This window comes from Spea bombifrons, chromosome 7 (assembly GCF_027358695.1).
Source record: "Spea bombifrons isolate aSpeBom1 chromosome 7, aSpeBom1.2.pri, whole genome shotgun sequence".
NCBI lineage: Eukaryota > Metazoa > Chordata > Amphibia > Anura > Pelobatidae > Spea > Spea bombifrons.
The window spans coordinates 7,951,758-7,965,948 of record NC_071093.1 but is presented as its reverse complement, the minus strand read 5'-3'; the positions used below and the strand labels follow the sequence as shown (position 1 = coordinate 7,965,948).

Sequence of the window (14,191 nt, the reverse complement as noted above, 5' to 3'; positions counted from 1 at the left end):
CGTATGTAATGCATATAAAACGTATGTCCTACAAAATCACCCAACGTACTTCCAAGACATTCATCTCCAAAGTAACACCATATATAGTTTGAGAAGAATGAAACCTTTTAAAACGAAGCGTTGATTGCATTACAACAATGCCACTCACCAAAGTTTATTAGAGCCATTTTTGGTCCAAGAGCCATCCCTTTTCCCATTTCCCTTATTGTGTTATCGTAGCTGAACTCAATTTGGTTAAACCATTATGAATTGATAGAGAAACTTTTGTGCTTAGCTGTAATTTGAAGACATCGGCAAATTCCTTCTTTTTAATATCTTTATTGATCCGTGCTTATTCATTCTTTAAAAAAGGCACTTTTAATACACCTTATATATTTATAAACTCAAACAGTTAAATTGTGCACATCTCAGATAATAAATTATGGCATTAACACAGAATCTTTAATACGGACGTTAAAAACAGTTATTACACTTGGATAATTCAGAAATATCGATTCTTGGAAACAAACAAAATTTGGTGTTAGCTGCGATAAATTGGTGTTAATACCAGATCCAATGCGTGTGAGGATCCTGGTGAATATTTGTGCAGTATTTAACTTTAGTTCTTTCCCAAGAAGTATAGGCATTAGAAACATTTTGTAAATGACCATGCGGAAATACTACAGACACACGCATGCATTGCAAAGAACATGCGACATCAAAACTCGACTACACGTGAATTCTACGCATTAATCAGTGCTATGTTAAACCAAAAAGTATCCTTTAAAAACATTGCTTGTTCTGCGTCAAGAAGTTCAATACCCATTTGAAAGAAAATATCCCGGAGTGCATAATATGGAAAAAAAAAAAAAAAAAAAAAAGTACAAACCACTTCCCTGAAAATAGAATATATAGGATAACCAATACCATATTTAGTATTCAATGTACATCAGTAGAAGACATTTCATTTTTCTGCTATACATATTTCTCAAGCTAAATTTCAATGCACTCACAACATGGCGTGAAACAATTAAATATTTTGTTTCTTTCAACCGTAGTACGCTGTAATGAAGCAAAGCCCAGGCACGATAATAAAGTCTAGCATTAAAATAGGTTTCATGCAGAATATTAAAAAATTGATTAACATAAAAAGGGAAAAAAGGTAAGAGGCTCCCATGAGCTGTTTTTTTTTGTTTTTTATCTTATATTTTTTACACTTTTGTATAGCAGATTTAATGTTGTTTTAGTTCGCACTTCCCTTTTATAGCCCCTACAGAATCTGCTGGCTCGCCATAACCAAAATGTAAGGAAACAATTAGTTCCATTTCATGTTAAGGGTTAGTTTATAATAACAAGCATAACCAAGAAACGTATGTATTATGAGACATAACAGGGCCGAAACATTGAATAAAAGGGCTTGCTGGTGATCCGATGGTCACAATTTATTGAAACTACTTCGAGAATTTAATAACCCCACCGCCTATAAATAATTCCCTTATAGTTAGAAAATGTGCAGGGGGCGATGGCGCCCAATCTGAGAAACGTGTTGCATCAACCTGCTCCGCGAGTGTTAAGTATGTATAGTGAACTTCGGTAGTCTCCTAATAACCCAGCTGGGATTCACTCTAAAACACTGGTAAAAAAACACATAAAACAATATTTATGTATAAGTGAATGTCTCCATACTCTAGATTTAGAGTATCTCTAAAACTAATCACTTACATTCCGGGATCAGTGATGCAAACACAGTTACTTCCCTGAGATTACTTTGCATTTAAGAAAGTATAGTCAGGGAAGAGTGACAGGGTCTGGCTTCAATAAAGAAAATACAGAAACTATACTTGATAGATATTTCACTATACATTTTGTGGTCTGTAAAGAATAGGAGCGTTACTAATAACTTGAATACTAGAAGATAAACACTCTGGGGCTATCATAAATACACTTTCAATCAATAACATTGGTCCAAGCAAAATTCAAACGCCTCTGGAGCTAACATGGATTTTTATATTCAACATAAAAACAAAATTTAAAAAACTTTAAATTAAATATTTTTCGCATTTACCTCTGGATCTACAAATACAGTATCTGGAAAACACAAACTTGTGTCTTTTTCAGCCGAAATGTAAATATCTAGCTTTGTACACTACGATTAGGTGGGCCAGTAAGTTAAGGGAAGGTGTGAAGATGGCGATTGAAAGGTCTCAATGTTAAAGAGGCTTTGGAGCGTGATGGATAACCGAGGGGGCTACAAATTATAGTATGAGTTTCCACCTCCATTACTAAACATATTGTCAACAGCTTATTATGATGAAAAGCCAAGCCGGCTTCTCTAGGACAATGTTATCCTCATGCTTCATTTTTATTAATTAATATAACAACAAGAAGAATTACAGAATTAGAACTGGAACCTAGCGTTGGAAAGCTAAAACAATTACCCTCGAGCTGCACCCACCATAGCTCGTAATCAAAGGACATTTGCATAATCTCTAGAAGCACTTTCATTAGGTGGAAATCTGCCCCAGATTGAGTTAACACCACGGGAAGTAATTAAGGCCACTGTGGACCGGCCACCACATATAAAGGAACATGGTGCTCTGCGGGTATCTGCTTCGCAAAAGCACTTTATTGCAATAGCTCTATGTTTAGGTTAATTGTTTAAACATCACTTTATTTTAAATAAGAAACGTATTAAGACCGTCGTAGTAACCGTTAACTAAAATTCTCTTTTCTCTCGCTGAGATGAACTTGAATAACCTGCTCAGTGCTTATCTGCATATAGATTTTTTTATATAATCAACATTTAAAAAAGAATATAAAGATGAAACAAAACACTTTCAATGAGAAGAAAAATATAAAAAAGGTTCATTCAGGCTCTGCGAGTTCTGTAGCGCAGACAGTCATCTCCTTTGCATATTGAAGCAGATTCACAATGTGTTTCGGCAACCACGGGACAGGGTACTGGGAGCATAGTGTGCATGCTCAGGTAAGAGAATAACAAAATAACAAAATAACAAAACAACAAAAGAAGCATTCGGGTTGACACTGGACGTCAGTTTTGTAGCATACGCAGCCAGAGAAGCTTGGAATGATGTCCGACACAGAGAAGCAGCAACGAATATCTCCTTTCAGAGAGACTCACACGCCACCGCCGCTGCGGTCCACTGGAATCGGTTCTCTCTGATCCAGGTTCTCCTCCGCACTTTTCATGAGCATTGCCAGTCGGCTGCTTGACACAAACCCCTTTTGAATCGCACTCATGAGCTAAAAACGAAAACCAAAAAAAATGTGTTAATAATAAAATATGGAGCCTACACACTCAGGTAACATCATCGGGGTGCCTGACAGTCCCTGTAAAGACATGCCCTGAGAGTATTTTAATGTGTGTTCTTCTAAAAGAACACTTACCTGATGTAGAAGCTGCAGCTCTGCAGCTTCCTCCTCCTTTATAGTCCAATGATTCCTACCACAGCAACAGGGAAGCGCTCCCATTGAAATCACTGGGGGCCTACACACAGCATTTAAATTATAACATATGAATGATAAATAGCTGGGGGGCAGGCGAGGGGCAAATGCATAGGGGGGATTCTGCAGCTATCGTATGCATAAAGGTGCATTTGATGGCTGGAGTACCCTTTTAAATGCACACGTAGTATAAGGCTGTGCGTTGCATGAAAATGTCTATCGCTCGACACAACGCTTCTAGAAGCAGCGTCTTTTCTGACTTAATCCGTAACTTTTCAGTATTTTATATACCATGAAAACATGTAAAGTGCTGTGTAGACCGTTCACGCTAAATAAATTTTAAACGTAGGCTTAGCGATGTAATTTATTACTGAACGGGAAAGATGAAAAGCTACGTTATCCTTTAAATATTCCACTTAATCGACGATGAAATTACTTACCTCACAACAAATACAGACATGGTTGTACCTGAATAACAAAACGTGTGACCTTTAGCTGCTCCCAAGATGCTTTAATCACACTCAAAATCTCAATGTTTACCTTCTCAACAAATGGTATAAAATAAAAAGCCTTTGTGGAATTTACATTTTGTTTTCCAAATGAGATGTTTTATATGAAAAAATTGCCTAAAACAAAATTGAGGAATCTGGGAGCAAGATGAAATTTGCATTATTTGGCTTTTACACCTGATTCTCCATTTGTTTTACAAACATCATAAAGATCCGGAAATAGTATGTCCAAGGCTAAAAAACACAATGTGTGTGGAGTGAAAATCAAAAACAAGCAACACCTGTTTGAGTAACTTATTCACAAAACAAATCGTTTCATTTACTCCTCATTATTAATGTTAGTATTGGGGCATTTAGGGCTGTAGAACACCATGATACATTTATAGAACCCAAACATTCCAAGGTTCTACTAAAGTGGGGCATCAAAAAGTCACTTGTCTACTAAAGAAGGACACTTTGGAGGTAAGACCATACCCCGAGCCCTTCCTTTTTGGGCAAGTGACTTCATGAGGGGCCGGAATAGCCCACCATACAAATTACGGTATTTGGGGCTATGGGGGTGGGAGGTGAATAGGACAGGGATTTGCCTAAACGCTGCTGCCGTGACCCGGAGATTAAGTGCAGAGAGATTCCCGGTATGCGTAAGACCCCTAAAGAGCATCGTTAATGCTTGATTGCTTGTCATGTTTCTGAGCAAACTGAGCTATGAAATTTATACTTTGCCACATTAATTTTTGAGCAGGCAGTTTCTACGGCAGGAAGTGCAAACTGCAAATAAATTGACTTTCCTAGTCTGCTAAAAGACACCCCCGATCAAAATGAGAAACTTTTCACCCAAACAGATGTGTTATAAGGTATGAATGTAAAGGAGCAAATTACAGCTCAGCATTAGTATCTAATTAAAGGGATGTCACACAAAACAAATGAGAGCCCCATTTTATACATTGTGATAGTCAAAGATTCTCTTTAAATAAGGAAAGTGCCTTCTGACGACATCACGTGCATTAAAGAAAGAAGGTGTTCTGGAAAGCAAATGGGAGAGCGTAGCTCTAACCAAACCTACCATGGACGAGGGCTGTCTAACACCTGGCAACGTGCATTGTTTAGCAGATCGTGCTTATAACTGTAGCTCTAGAGACTGTTTACGACCATTCAGCCCATCTAGTCTCCCCATTTCCTATACTCAGTTCCAAAAATATGTATTTTGCATTATATGTAGAGCAAAACAACAGAAAACAATTCTGTAGGCCTGCCTTAGAGTGGACGATGTTAATGAATCCAATCAAAATCTTACGTTCTATGCCAATAAATTGAGATTCGCACGCATCTAAATCTTTAGAAAGGAATCCATGCCATCATTAATGCAGCTACATTTTTTTCCTTCTATTCTTTTCTTGTATTCAATTTCATCACTGGTCCTTTCCTTCAGGGAAAAGGGTTAATAATTATACCGCAGAAGATGAATGTCTTTGCTCCTGCACGGATATTAAGATGACACATTTTATCTGCCGGGAGAAAGTTGACTATCCTTTCAACTCATTTTGTGCGTTTTGCCAGCAGAATGAAATGTTTATGTGCGGCAAAAAAAAACAAAAAACGGTGGTGGCGGCAGCTCAATCACGCGAGCTCCGGATGATGCATGAAACAAGGTATCCATTTCTATCGCACAAATTTGTAAACTCTTAAACGGTGTTGACTTTTGGGCCTCCACCGGTGTTTTTTCAATCTTCTCGCAACTCAATACAGATTCCCTATGGCTTTAAATAAATTTTAGAAGAAGGAGAAAAAAAAAAAAAAAAAAAAAAAAATCGAGAAGATGAATTATTGTCCACTTTATCTTCTTTGCAAATTACAATAGCCACACTAAGCTCGATATGACAGCCAAGTTTTCCCGGAAGATATAAATGCAATTTTATATACATGCAATCGTGTGTGTGGCCTTCCTGTCAAATACTGGATAAAAATGTTCCGGTATAATTTCAAAAGAACAATTCAGAGTTGTCAAACGTTAATAGAATATGCATTTAATCTGATTGAGCAGATATAAACGCGTTAAAAAAATAATTATTCTTTTTTTGTGATGCTGGACACAACTGCCGAAAATTTTCTGCATTTAGATTCAACAATGCTCTTATCTGCGGCTCATCTCGAGAGAGACAATTACCATTTCCTTTGCCTTGATCTTGTTTGTTTAACTTGACACAGTGAAGAAAGGGCTGACATTGACCAAAACCCATAGCATTAATTTATCTCATGTTAGGCATTCATCATTGCTTTGGTTCAAGAAAGAGCTGGTAGAAGTCTAAAATACCTTCACCGGCTAAGAAGAAGAAGAAAAAAAAAAACTTGGCCAGATCCAAAAGAGATCTCTGCAAGAGATCAGGGTAGTATTAAAATAATATGAGATGTAAGAGTGGAAACCATTTTTAGCTCTAGTAACTCTCCCAATAATTGTGGAAATTATTGTTGTAATTTCACGGGTTAAGAAAAACAATAAGACAAAATAACCTGTAATTAAGTAAAATTTGTGTCATGTATAAGAAAAATAAAGTAAAAATGTATATTTTATTGTTTATCTCTGCAATATTTCTCCAATGTGTTAAACACCTTTCTAAGAGACTAAGCTAGCTTAAGTACAGTCCTTCTTATCATATACAGGCCAGTTACATCAACCACCTCTACGAATTGTGGCCTCCGAGGAACTGATCACCCTCTAGAACAATCTACCCTTGATAACCCCCTCCAAGGCTGGTTGGCCTAGGCCAAAATACACAGCTGGCTGCAGGTAGGTCAGCAGACTATGAGTGCTAGCAATACAGACAGAATTTATGTTTCGTTAAATGTAATGTTTTTGAATATTTTTTTAATTATGTCATCACACCTGGGTTGATACTGACCTGTAAGAACTCATTGAGTTCAACTTGCCCGTTTTTATTCAAATCAACTTCGTTGAGAATCTCATGAAGGTTATTCGAATCCACTTGAACATTAATATTCTGATAAAAAAAACATAATAAAAACACATTACATTGGGAATTAAAGGAAGAATAAATCTTTCGGTTCTGCTGACGCTGCGGCCGGTCCCTCTGATGTCAGTGGGCGGTCCTGTTGATGTCGCAGGACACAGGCTATTGTTGGAGCGGAAGTGGGCGGGGAGTGGGGCGTGACACCGCCGTTCCCACATCCCAGACTTTCCCCGTAGTGACCTGGAGAAGCGGCGATTCAATCGGAGTCTCTGGGCAAAACCTTGTATGCCTATCTACTACTAGAAAATATGCAGATACTGCCTATGCCAAACCCCTTGGGCAGGGTTAATATTCTGCCCATCCCTTACATAATTACCGTACATGTCCATGCAAATTAGAAATTTTACGTGTACCATGACACAGAGATAAAAAATATTTTTAAGTTGTACTGTTTCTAGGCAATTAAACCTTTTAACAAAATGTAAAAATGACACATCAGCTCATACAAGGCCTTCAGCCGAGAGCTCTTGCTGGTTGAAACAATGGGACCTGAAAATGTAAACTAGCCCTTAAGAATGGTATTTTTTATTTACATTTTTTAATCTGTGATATTTATTATCTTGATGAGTATTAGACATAATCCATCTAAGAATTGCATATTATGTCATTGTAACAATAATTTGGAGCCACGTATAAACATGGATAGATTTCATATCAGAATCATACTCTTATTTGGCACCAACAATTTCCGCAGTGCTTCAGTCCATACATTTAAATGACATGACAAAACTAACTAAGACAAACTGACACATTAGGTAAAGGGGGCCCGGGTTCACAAGCTTACAATCTATTCTACAGAATTCCAAGTAGGTAATTCAGGCCCACTTTTTGTTCGGGTGAAAAAGTCATGGCAATTATCTAGATTAGAAAGGGTTTACACGCCTCAGACATGTTTTTCAGGAAAAGTTCTGTGACGGCTCAATCGCACTTGTTTTACTGGGGTACACGTGTGCTTTCTTTGCCTGTTCAAATGTTAGACTAGAGAACAATAGCTAGTTGTTAACCCGCAAAGCTTGAGGAGTATTTGGTAGTTTAGACTTGGTAGAAGCACCATAAATGATATGTTGTTTGTTCAAAAACCAAATAAATCTTTGCTTTTCAATGATTGATTTGGTTGCCATAAACTTCTTTACAATACATGATACCGCTACAACATATTTTCCTCCCAAATACTTAAACCCTTACCTCCAACACACGCTGAACATCGAGTATGGTAATGAATCCTTTCTTGTCCTTATCAAACTTGTGAAATCTCTTCTTATACCTACAAGAAGTAAATCATTCTGATAAATAGCCACCATGTTCTGAGACATACACGTACATACGTATAGAGTTACAACGGCAGCCTCCAAGTCTGCCCATAAATGATGTTTATTAGAACAAAATGAGATAAAAACAGGTTTTCGTCAATGCCGACCTACATTTTTGTATACACCACAGGGGTTTATGCGGAAGGAGAAAATACCTTTAACCAGGTAAACCAAGGTAACCATAGAAAAGCACAATGATATTGCATCATCGGCAGAAGATCCCTGTGGGGGGGGGGCTGCTACTGTTAGTAAAACTAGGTTTAAAGTGTATGGTCTCCTAAGTGTAAAGTGTAACATTTGCAATATATTGAAAACTCCCTCTCATAGCAGATAACCACTAAATAAATCCCATATTACTCCAAGACTCTGATCACAGCAAGTGTTGTATGTTTCAACGCTTTTTGTAATGTTTGCCATGGTGGTCTTTTGTCGCAAAGCACTTTCCTTTGGTGGGGAAAGCATTCTACAAGAAGTGATTTATGGGTGCAGTCCTATGATGCTTCTTAGTATTATTACAGAAATACTGTACCAAACCAATGGTATAATCAATTGTCGAGCCTTTGAGACCCTGTAACCTGACTCGAGGCTGAAACGTCGTGATATCCACCCACCCTATACTGATTTCTGCATATTATCGGTAGGTGGCTGTTACTACAAACAAATACATTTGTAACAGTATTGTCTGCATTTTATCGCATGCATTGGTCAGCCAATGATTCATGCAGTATTTTTATTTTGTGTACATAAATTAGTATTGCACTCGCGGAAACCTGAGAAGAGTTAGCATATTCAGCGCAAGTCATGTAATTACGTTACCTGTCTACGTCGGAGGGTGACAGATTAATTTCGGATCGATCTGTTAGTTGCTCCGATCGAGCTTTGTAACCCATTTCATAATACAGGAACTGCTTTGCAGCTTCTAATTCTTCCTGGAGAAATGGAAAAAAAAAATGATTAAAGAAATATTTTGATTTTAAAAAAGGTGCAAATTTTACTTCTGTGTTCTGCGTTAATGAAAATAATCTTTTCTATATATTATATTTAATGAAGGAAAAATATCACATTAATATGCATTAAAAATATGCAGGAATATATCCAGCAAACAACCGTCACTTAAAAATAAGGCAAATAAAATGCTGTAGGAAGTAGCCATTTTGGTTTTTTGGCATATCTCATATGACAACTTTATTCCATTTTTGGACAATAATAAAAAAAAAGAAAAAACATATAAGTTAAAAAAAAAAAATAAGACTCATATTAAAAATGTTTCATATGCCTTGTGTTCCTAAACTGGAAATAACTGGTCTATATTTAAATTGTGATAAACAACAGGACAAATTACAAGACAATGGGGTAACGTGGACACTAGGGTAGGACATCACCGGAAGAAACCAAACTATGCAGGGAACAAAAACAAATATTACTATTTTTACCCGAAAACGGACTGTGCAACAGGTTTACATTGGGTAGTAGGGAAATCTATACCTTGTGCTAACATTAAATTTGAGAGAATGTTGATACATTTCCTTGTGTGCCGCTAAGGTGGCTGTTATTTACCCCAATGCACAATTTGCATACACCTTTGCCTGCATTTACACCCTATACTTATAGCTTCATTACAGAAGTTATATTTTGTTAATTATTATTATCTTTTATTTATATAGCACCAACAATTTACGCAGCAAACCTTTTCCTTTATATTTGGCAGTTTATCTCAACACATCTTCCTTTACCATCTTTGAGGATGTGGATTTGCATCAAAGGATTTAACTTCTAACATTCATTCACATTGTGATTCGTTAAAACTAAATAAGAATGAGATGTTGCCCATACACGAACCTTTTCACAAACCAAGGTGGACAAAACGCATTGGGAAATCACTCAAGGGGTTAACGGCCAGTAATGCATATTCTTTACCCGACAAACAAAATAGTGTTCCGCATGCAGGCAACAGTTAAACATCAGGGACTGTAGTGAGCGGGCTTAGTTGTGCTCCTTTTATTAATTCTTCATCAAGCTTAGTTAAGTTGAATAATATGATTTCCAATTTGGATATTCATCCTGACAGATTCCAACGCTCTAAGCGAAAGAACTAATTCTTTGGGCTTTGAAACCACTTGTCCACCCTGAAGTGTTCACTAGGGAAGAATTAGCATGAAAAGCCTTATGGCAAAGGCTCGGTTCTTTAAAGATCCCCGCGTAGATGCAGTTTCATTAGGAAAGTGCCAGAGTGGAACAAAGTTTCTTTAATTCCTATAGAAGAATTAAAGACAGTAAATTGTACTCTGCAATCTGAAACAAATGTCACATTCCATTACAGCCTGCCAAGTGTAATGGACGAGCCCCACTTGCAAATAGCCTGTATTTCTTTTCATCTGTAATAAATATTATTAAGGAAGTCTTACAGGTTTTTTTCTTTAAGTTTCAAAATTATGACTCGGTCAACAATAAAACTTTCAAATATGTAAAAAAAATCCTAATACTGGAATACTGTGGGCCACAGAACAACAAAAAAAAACATGTACACTCTCAAAAAGGGTGGTGACCATGGTAAAGAGTGTGCATTAAATCTGGCTCATTGGCCTTCAATGCCAAACCCAGGGATTTTTAGCTAATGAACAAGCTAATTAGATAAATGTATCCCATGTTCAGTTTCTTGTGGTATATTTCATTTATTTTTTTTCACTCAAAGTGGCAGCATTGCCAGAACCAACAGAATAGAGACAATGATTAGAGTTAAGTTAGATCCCCATCAAGAAAAACTCTCTGGTTTTTTGTGGAATTGTCCAATGCATTTGACATTGAACGTGGCACTGGCACCAGCGCCGGGAGATCTGTTAGCTCTGAAGTGAGACCTCAGTTTGATTTCTTAATCAAAATAAAAGTTGGTCATGTGTGTCTTGCTAATTTTTTTATGTTAAACCACAACCAGAGAGTGTTGGCAACATTCGTCATGGGAGGGAAGGCCGGCAATGTGGCTTTTTATGCTAGACACCCCCTGGTGGCTATATGTGGAGTTGCAAGTAAAAGTCGGGAAAAAAATCTGGTAGTGGCCTAATATCTTTAAATTAGTGGATCCCAAGAAACAATATTCCCGCATCTGAGACTGTGCCATTAACCCTTTAAATACCAGGGGATGTTGCAATCCCTGTCTCGTTCTCAAAGAGTTTAAGGCTACCAATGTGTTAATATTATAGAAACACGAATTCACACAACGTACCTTTTTTTTTTGTTCCTTCCAGTTCAGTTCTTTTCCCATAATATCGACAATCCGCGGTAAGGCTTCCTCTGCTGCTTGGACATTCAAAAATGCCAGGCGCGTGCGCCGTGAAATAAGGTCCACAGCCGTGCACGCATACTCTCTCAACGCGTACTTGACCTGTAAAAAAAATTATTAAAAAAAAATGTAAAAAAATTTGCAGTGACTATTATGAGCAAATCACTCCGCACCTGCAATGGAATTCCCCAATATATTACAGTAATTTATAGGGATGCCAAGGGTGGTCTCACTTGTTGGTGTTCCCTTGGAAAATCTTTGGCAACGCCAATCTAATCTGACTATTCCCCATGCCTTTGGTAGGACTACCGTTTAGCCCCTCATCGCCCAAAATATTTCTAGGGACACCATGATCTGGAATTTATTGAGGGGAAGTCAAGTTGTGATAAATGGAGGAATTAACTACATACAATATTATGGTATTTCATAAAATTCCTACGTCAAATACTGTCTAATAAAAGTGGGTTTTTTTGGATGGCGCTCTAAAAAAGCAAATACCAGGACAAATGTATTAGTCTAACAACTCAAGATGAAACATTTCTTGAACCTCTGCTTCGATGTAGGGAAATTCCGAAACGAGGCGTTTTCCAACGATGGGCCATCTCTTCCCTGTAACTTTTGCCAGTTTCGCCACCTCGTAGGCCTTGTCACCGTAAGTGGCAGCGAGATGTTGAGCGACCTACAGCAGAACATCACAGATTCAGTGAACATTTCGCGAGTTAGCATTCTTCTCATTCTGCTTCTCGGAGCACAGCAGGGAAAAAAAAGCAGGCTACTTATGACAGTTTCCCAAAGCTTTTATCAAACAGACTGAAGAGGGTATTAAATCTTGATTGTGTGGGAGGAAACTCCTTGTATTGTGAACGCTTAGGCCAGCACTTACACTACTATGCATGTATCATTGTAACTGTGTGTGACTAATGATGCGTCAACCACTTTTTGCTACTGCGACTGCATTTAACAGATATATAAATTGGATTGTCACGAAAATCACTCCCACCACAAAAAAAAAAGATTCATTTTTTTACATTTTTTTTTTAAAACCCTGGAAGAAGCTACAACCTTTCCCCAACAATCTCAAAAGGATTTTATATCTTTTTAAAAAAAATATGTTATGACAAACATGCATGCAGAAATTTTAGTTTTGCTAGCTTGAGGAAAGACAAGAAATATTTATTCATAAAGGGGTTAAACAAAGTACAAAGGTGAAAGGCTTAAAAAAAAGACATCACAGTCTAAAATGATAGGGTCAGAGGTTTAGCTGTTACAGAAGAAACTTGGTCTTCACCAGGTGGATAAGCAGAACAGCCTTCCAGTGGTGGAGTTAATATAAGACAAAGGAGTGGGTAAGTGTTTAGGTTTTTACGGGAGGAAAACAGGCAGAATAAATGGCTGGATTATCTATCAGCTGTCACCAAATTCTATCAGATTTTTTGAAGGTTTCATATTTCATAATATTTAATTTAAAATACAAATAGCACTAGAGAGTGTATAGAACCAAACAGCAAACATTTACACCGATAAGTGTGGAGTCCAAGTACCTCGCTCTCCAATCCATAATCTTGCACAAGGCGGATGTAAAGCGTCGGACTCCAGTCTTTGCCACCTTCGAGGAAAAGCCCTACTGTTTTGCAAGGTCCGGCTTTCAGATTGTGAGCTTTTACAGCAGCATCTAAAGTATCCTCCGCCATTGAGCGATAAGTGGTCCACTTTCCACCTAGCAAAATACTATGCGTTAAACTATCATACATCTCGATCATTAGATTTGCTGCCTTTTAATCAGGTTGCTATGAGATTTATTTGTTCTCTGTCTAAACATATTATAAAATTGTCTGTAATAGACCAGAATTTGCCCACTATCAAAATCAGTCGTTCTATCCAAAATGGCACTCCAGCTCCCATAGTGGGAAAGAAGAACCACAACTTGATTAACTTTAGACTCTTGATTAACTCTCTTGAATTAGTTAGCACTGATAAGGTAGAATGCCTTGTTGCTATATCAGCAGAAAACTGTATTTCATATTTCTGCTGGTTTTTAGGTTTAATAGAATGTTGTAGAAGGAAAGAAGTGTCAGAAACACCAATTTGCTTAATAGAATACAGCATTCAAGTGAAATATCGTCTATAAAATTGAAAATGGAAAATTTTTTGATGGCGGCAAAAAGTTCAATAGTTTAAATAACTTGGTGCTAAACTCTTCCCTTAAAGAAAAAATATTTCAGGAAACTTGGAGGTTTTCTATATTTAGTAAGAGATTATGTTACCTGCTATTGTGACAAGACCACTGTCTCCCACATCAACGACATGATTGCGGGATATTGATTGGGTGTCTGTGGAATTGGGATTTGTAACCAGTGGACGGATTCCGCTCCAAGCCGCGAGTACATCTCCCCTTCGCACTGTCAATGGAAGAGCAGAGAAATATTACTAGGCAGCAGAATATTTTCCCAAGTGAGAATAACAAAAATAAGTTTTGTTTGGATATTGAATAGAACAGAATCTGCAGATTTCTAGTAATCGTAAGCCACTGGACGTACAGAGAGCCACATTCATGGGCTTCCAAAAGGTTTGGATTTGGAGCAATCAGCTCATGTTGTAATACGTCCAGTTAAATAGTGAGGACGG

General features: G+C 37.4%; 1 protein-coding gene across 2 annotated transcripts in view; it reads right to left on the bottom strand.

Moving 5' to 3' along the window:
* The window catches only part of GPD2 (glycerol-3-phosphate dehydrogenase 2), a 77,626-nt gene that overhangs the window by 22,332 nt on the left and 41,103 nt on the right, over positions 1–14,191 (bottom strand). The window contains exons 10-17 of one of the 2 annotated variants that reach the window (XM_053470474.1): positions 13,831–13,965; positions 13,108–13,283; positions 12,114–12,245; positions 11,510–11,668; positions 9,106–9,218; positions 8,165–8,243; positions 6,851–6,949; positions 3,122–3,243 (exon numbers count right to left, since the gene is read on the bottom strand). In XM_053470474.1, the coding sequence (XP_053326449.1) occupies positions 3,122–3,243; positions 6,851–6,949; positions 8,165–8,243; positions 9,106–9,218; positions 11,510–11,668; positions 12,114–12,245; positions 13,108–13,283; positions 13,831–13,965 (1,015 nt within the window). Of the gene's footprint in view, positions 1–2,630; positions 3,244–6,850; positions 6,950–8,164; positions 8,244–9,105; positions 9,219–11,509; positions 11,669–12,113; positions 12,246–13,107; positions 13,284–13,830; positions 13,966–14,191 lie in introns of those variants that run through there. The other variant, XM_053470475.1, reaches the window with a different exon arrangement.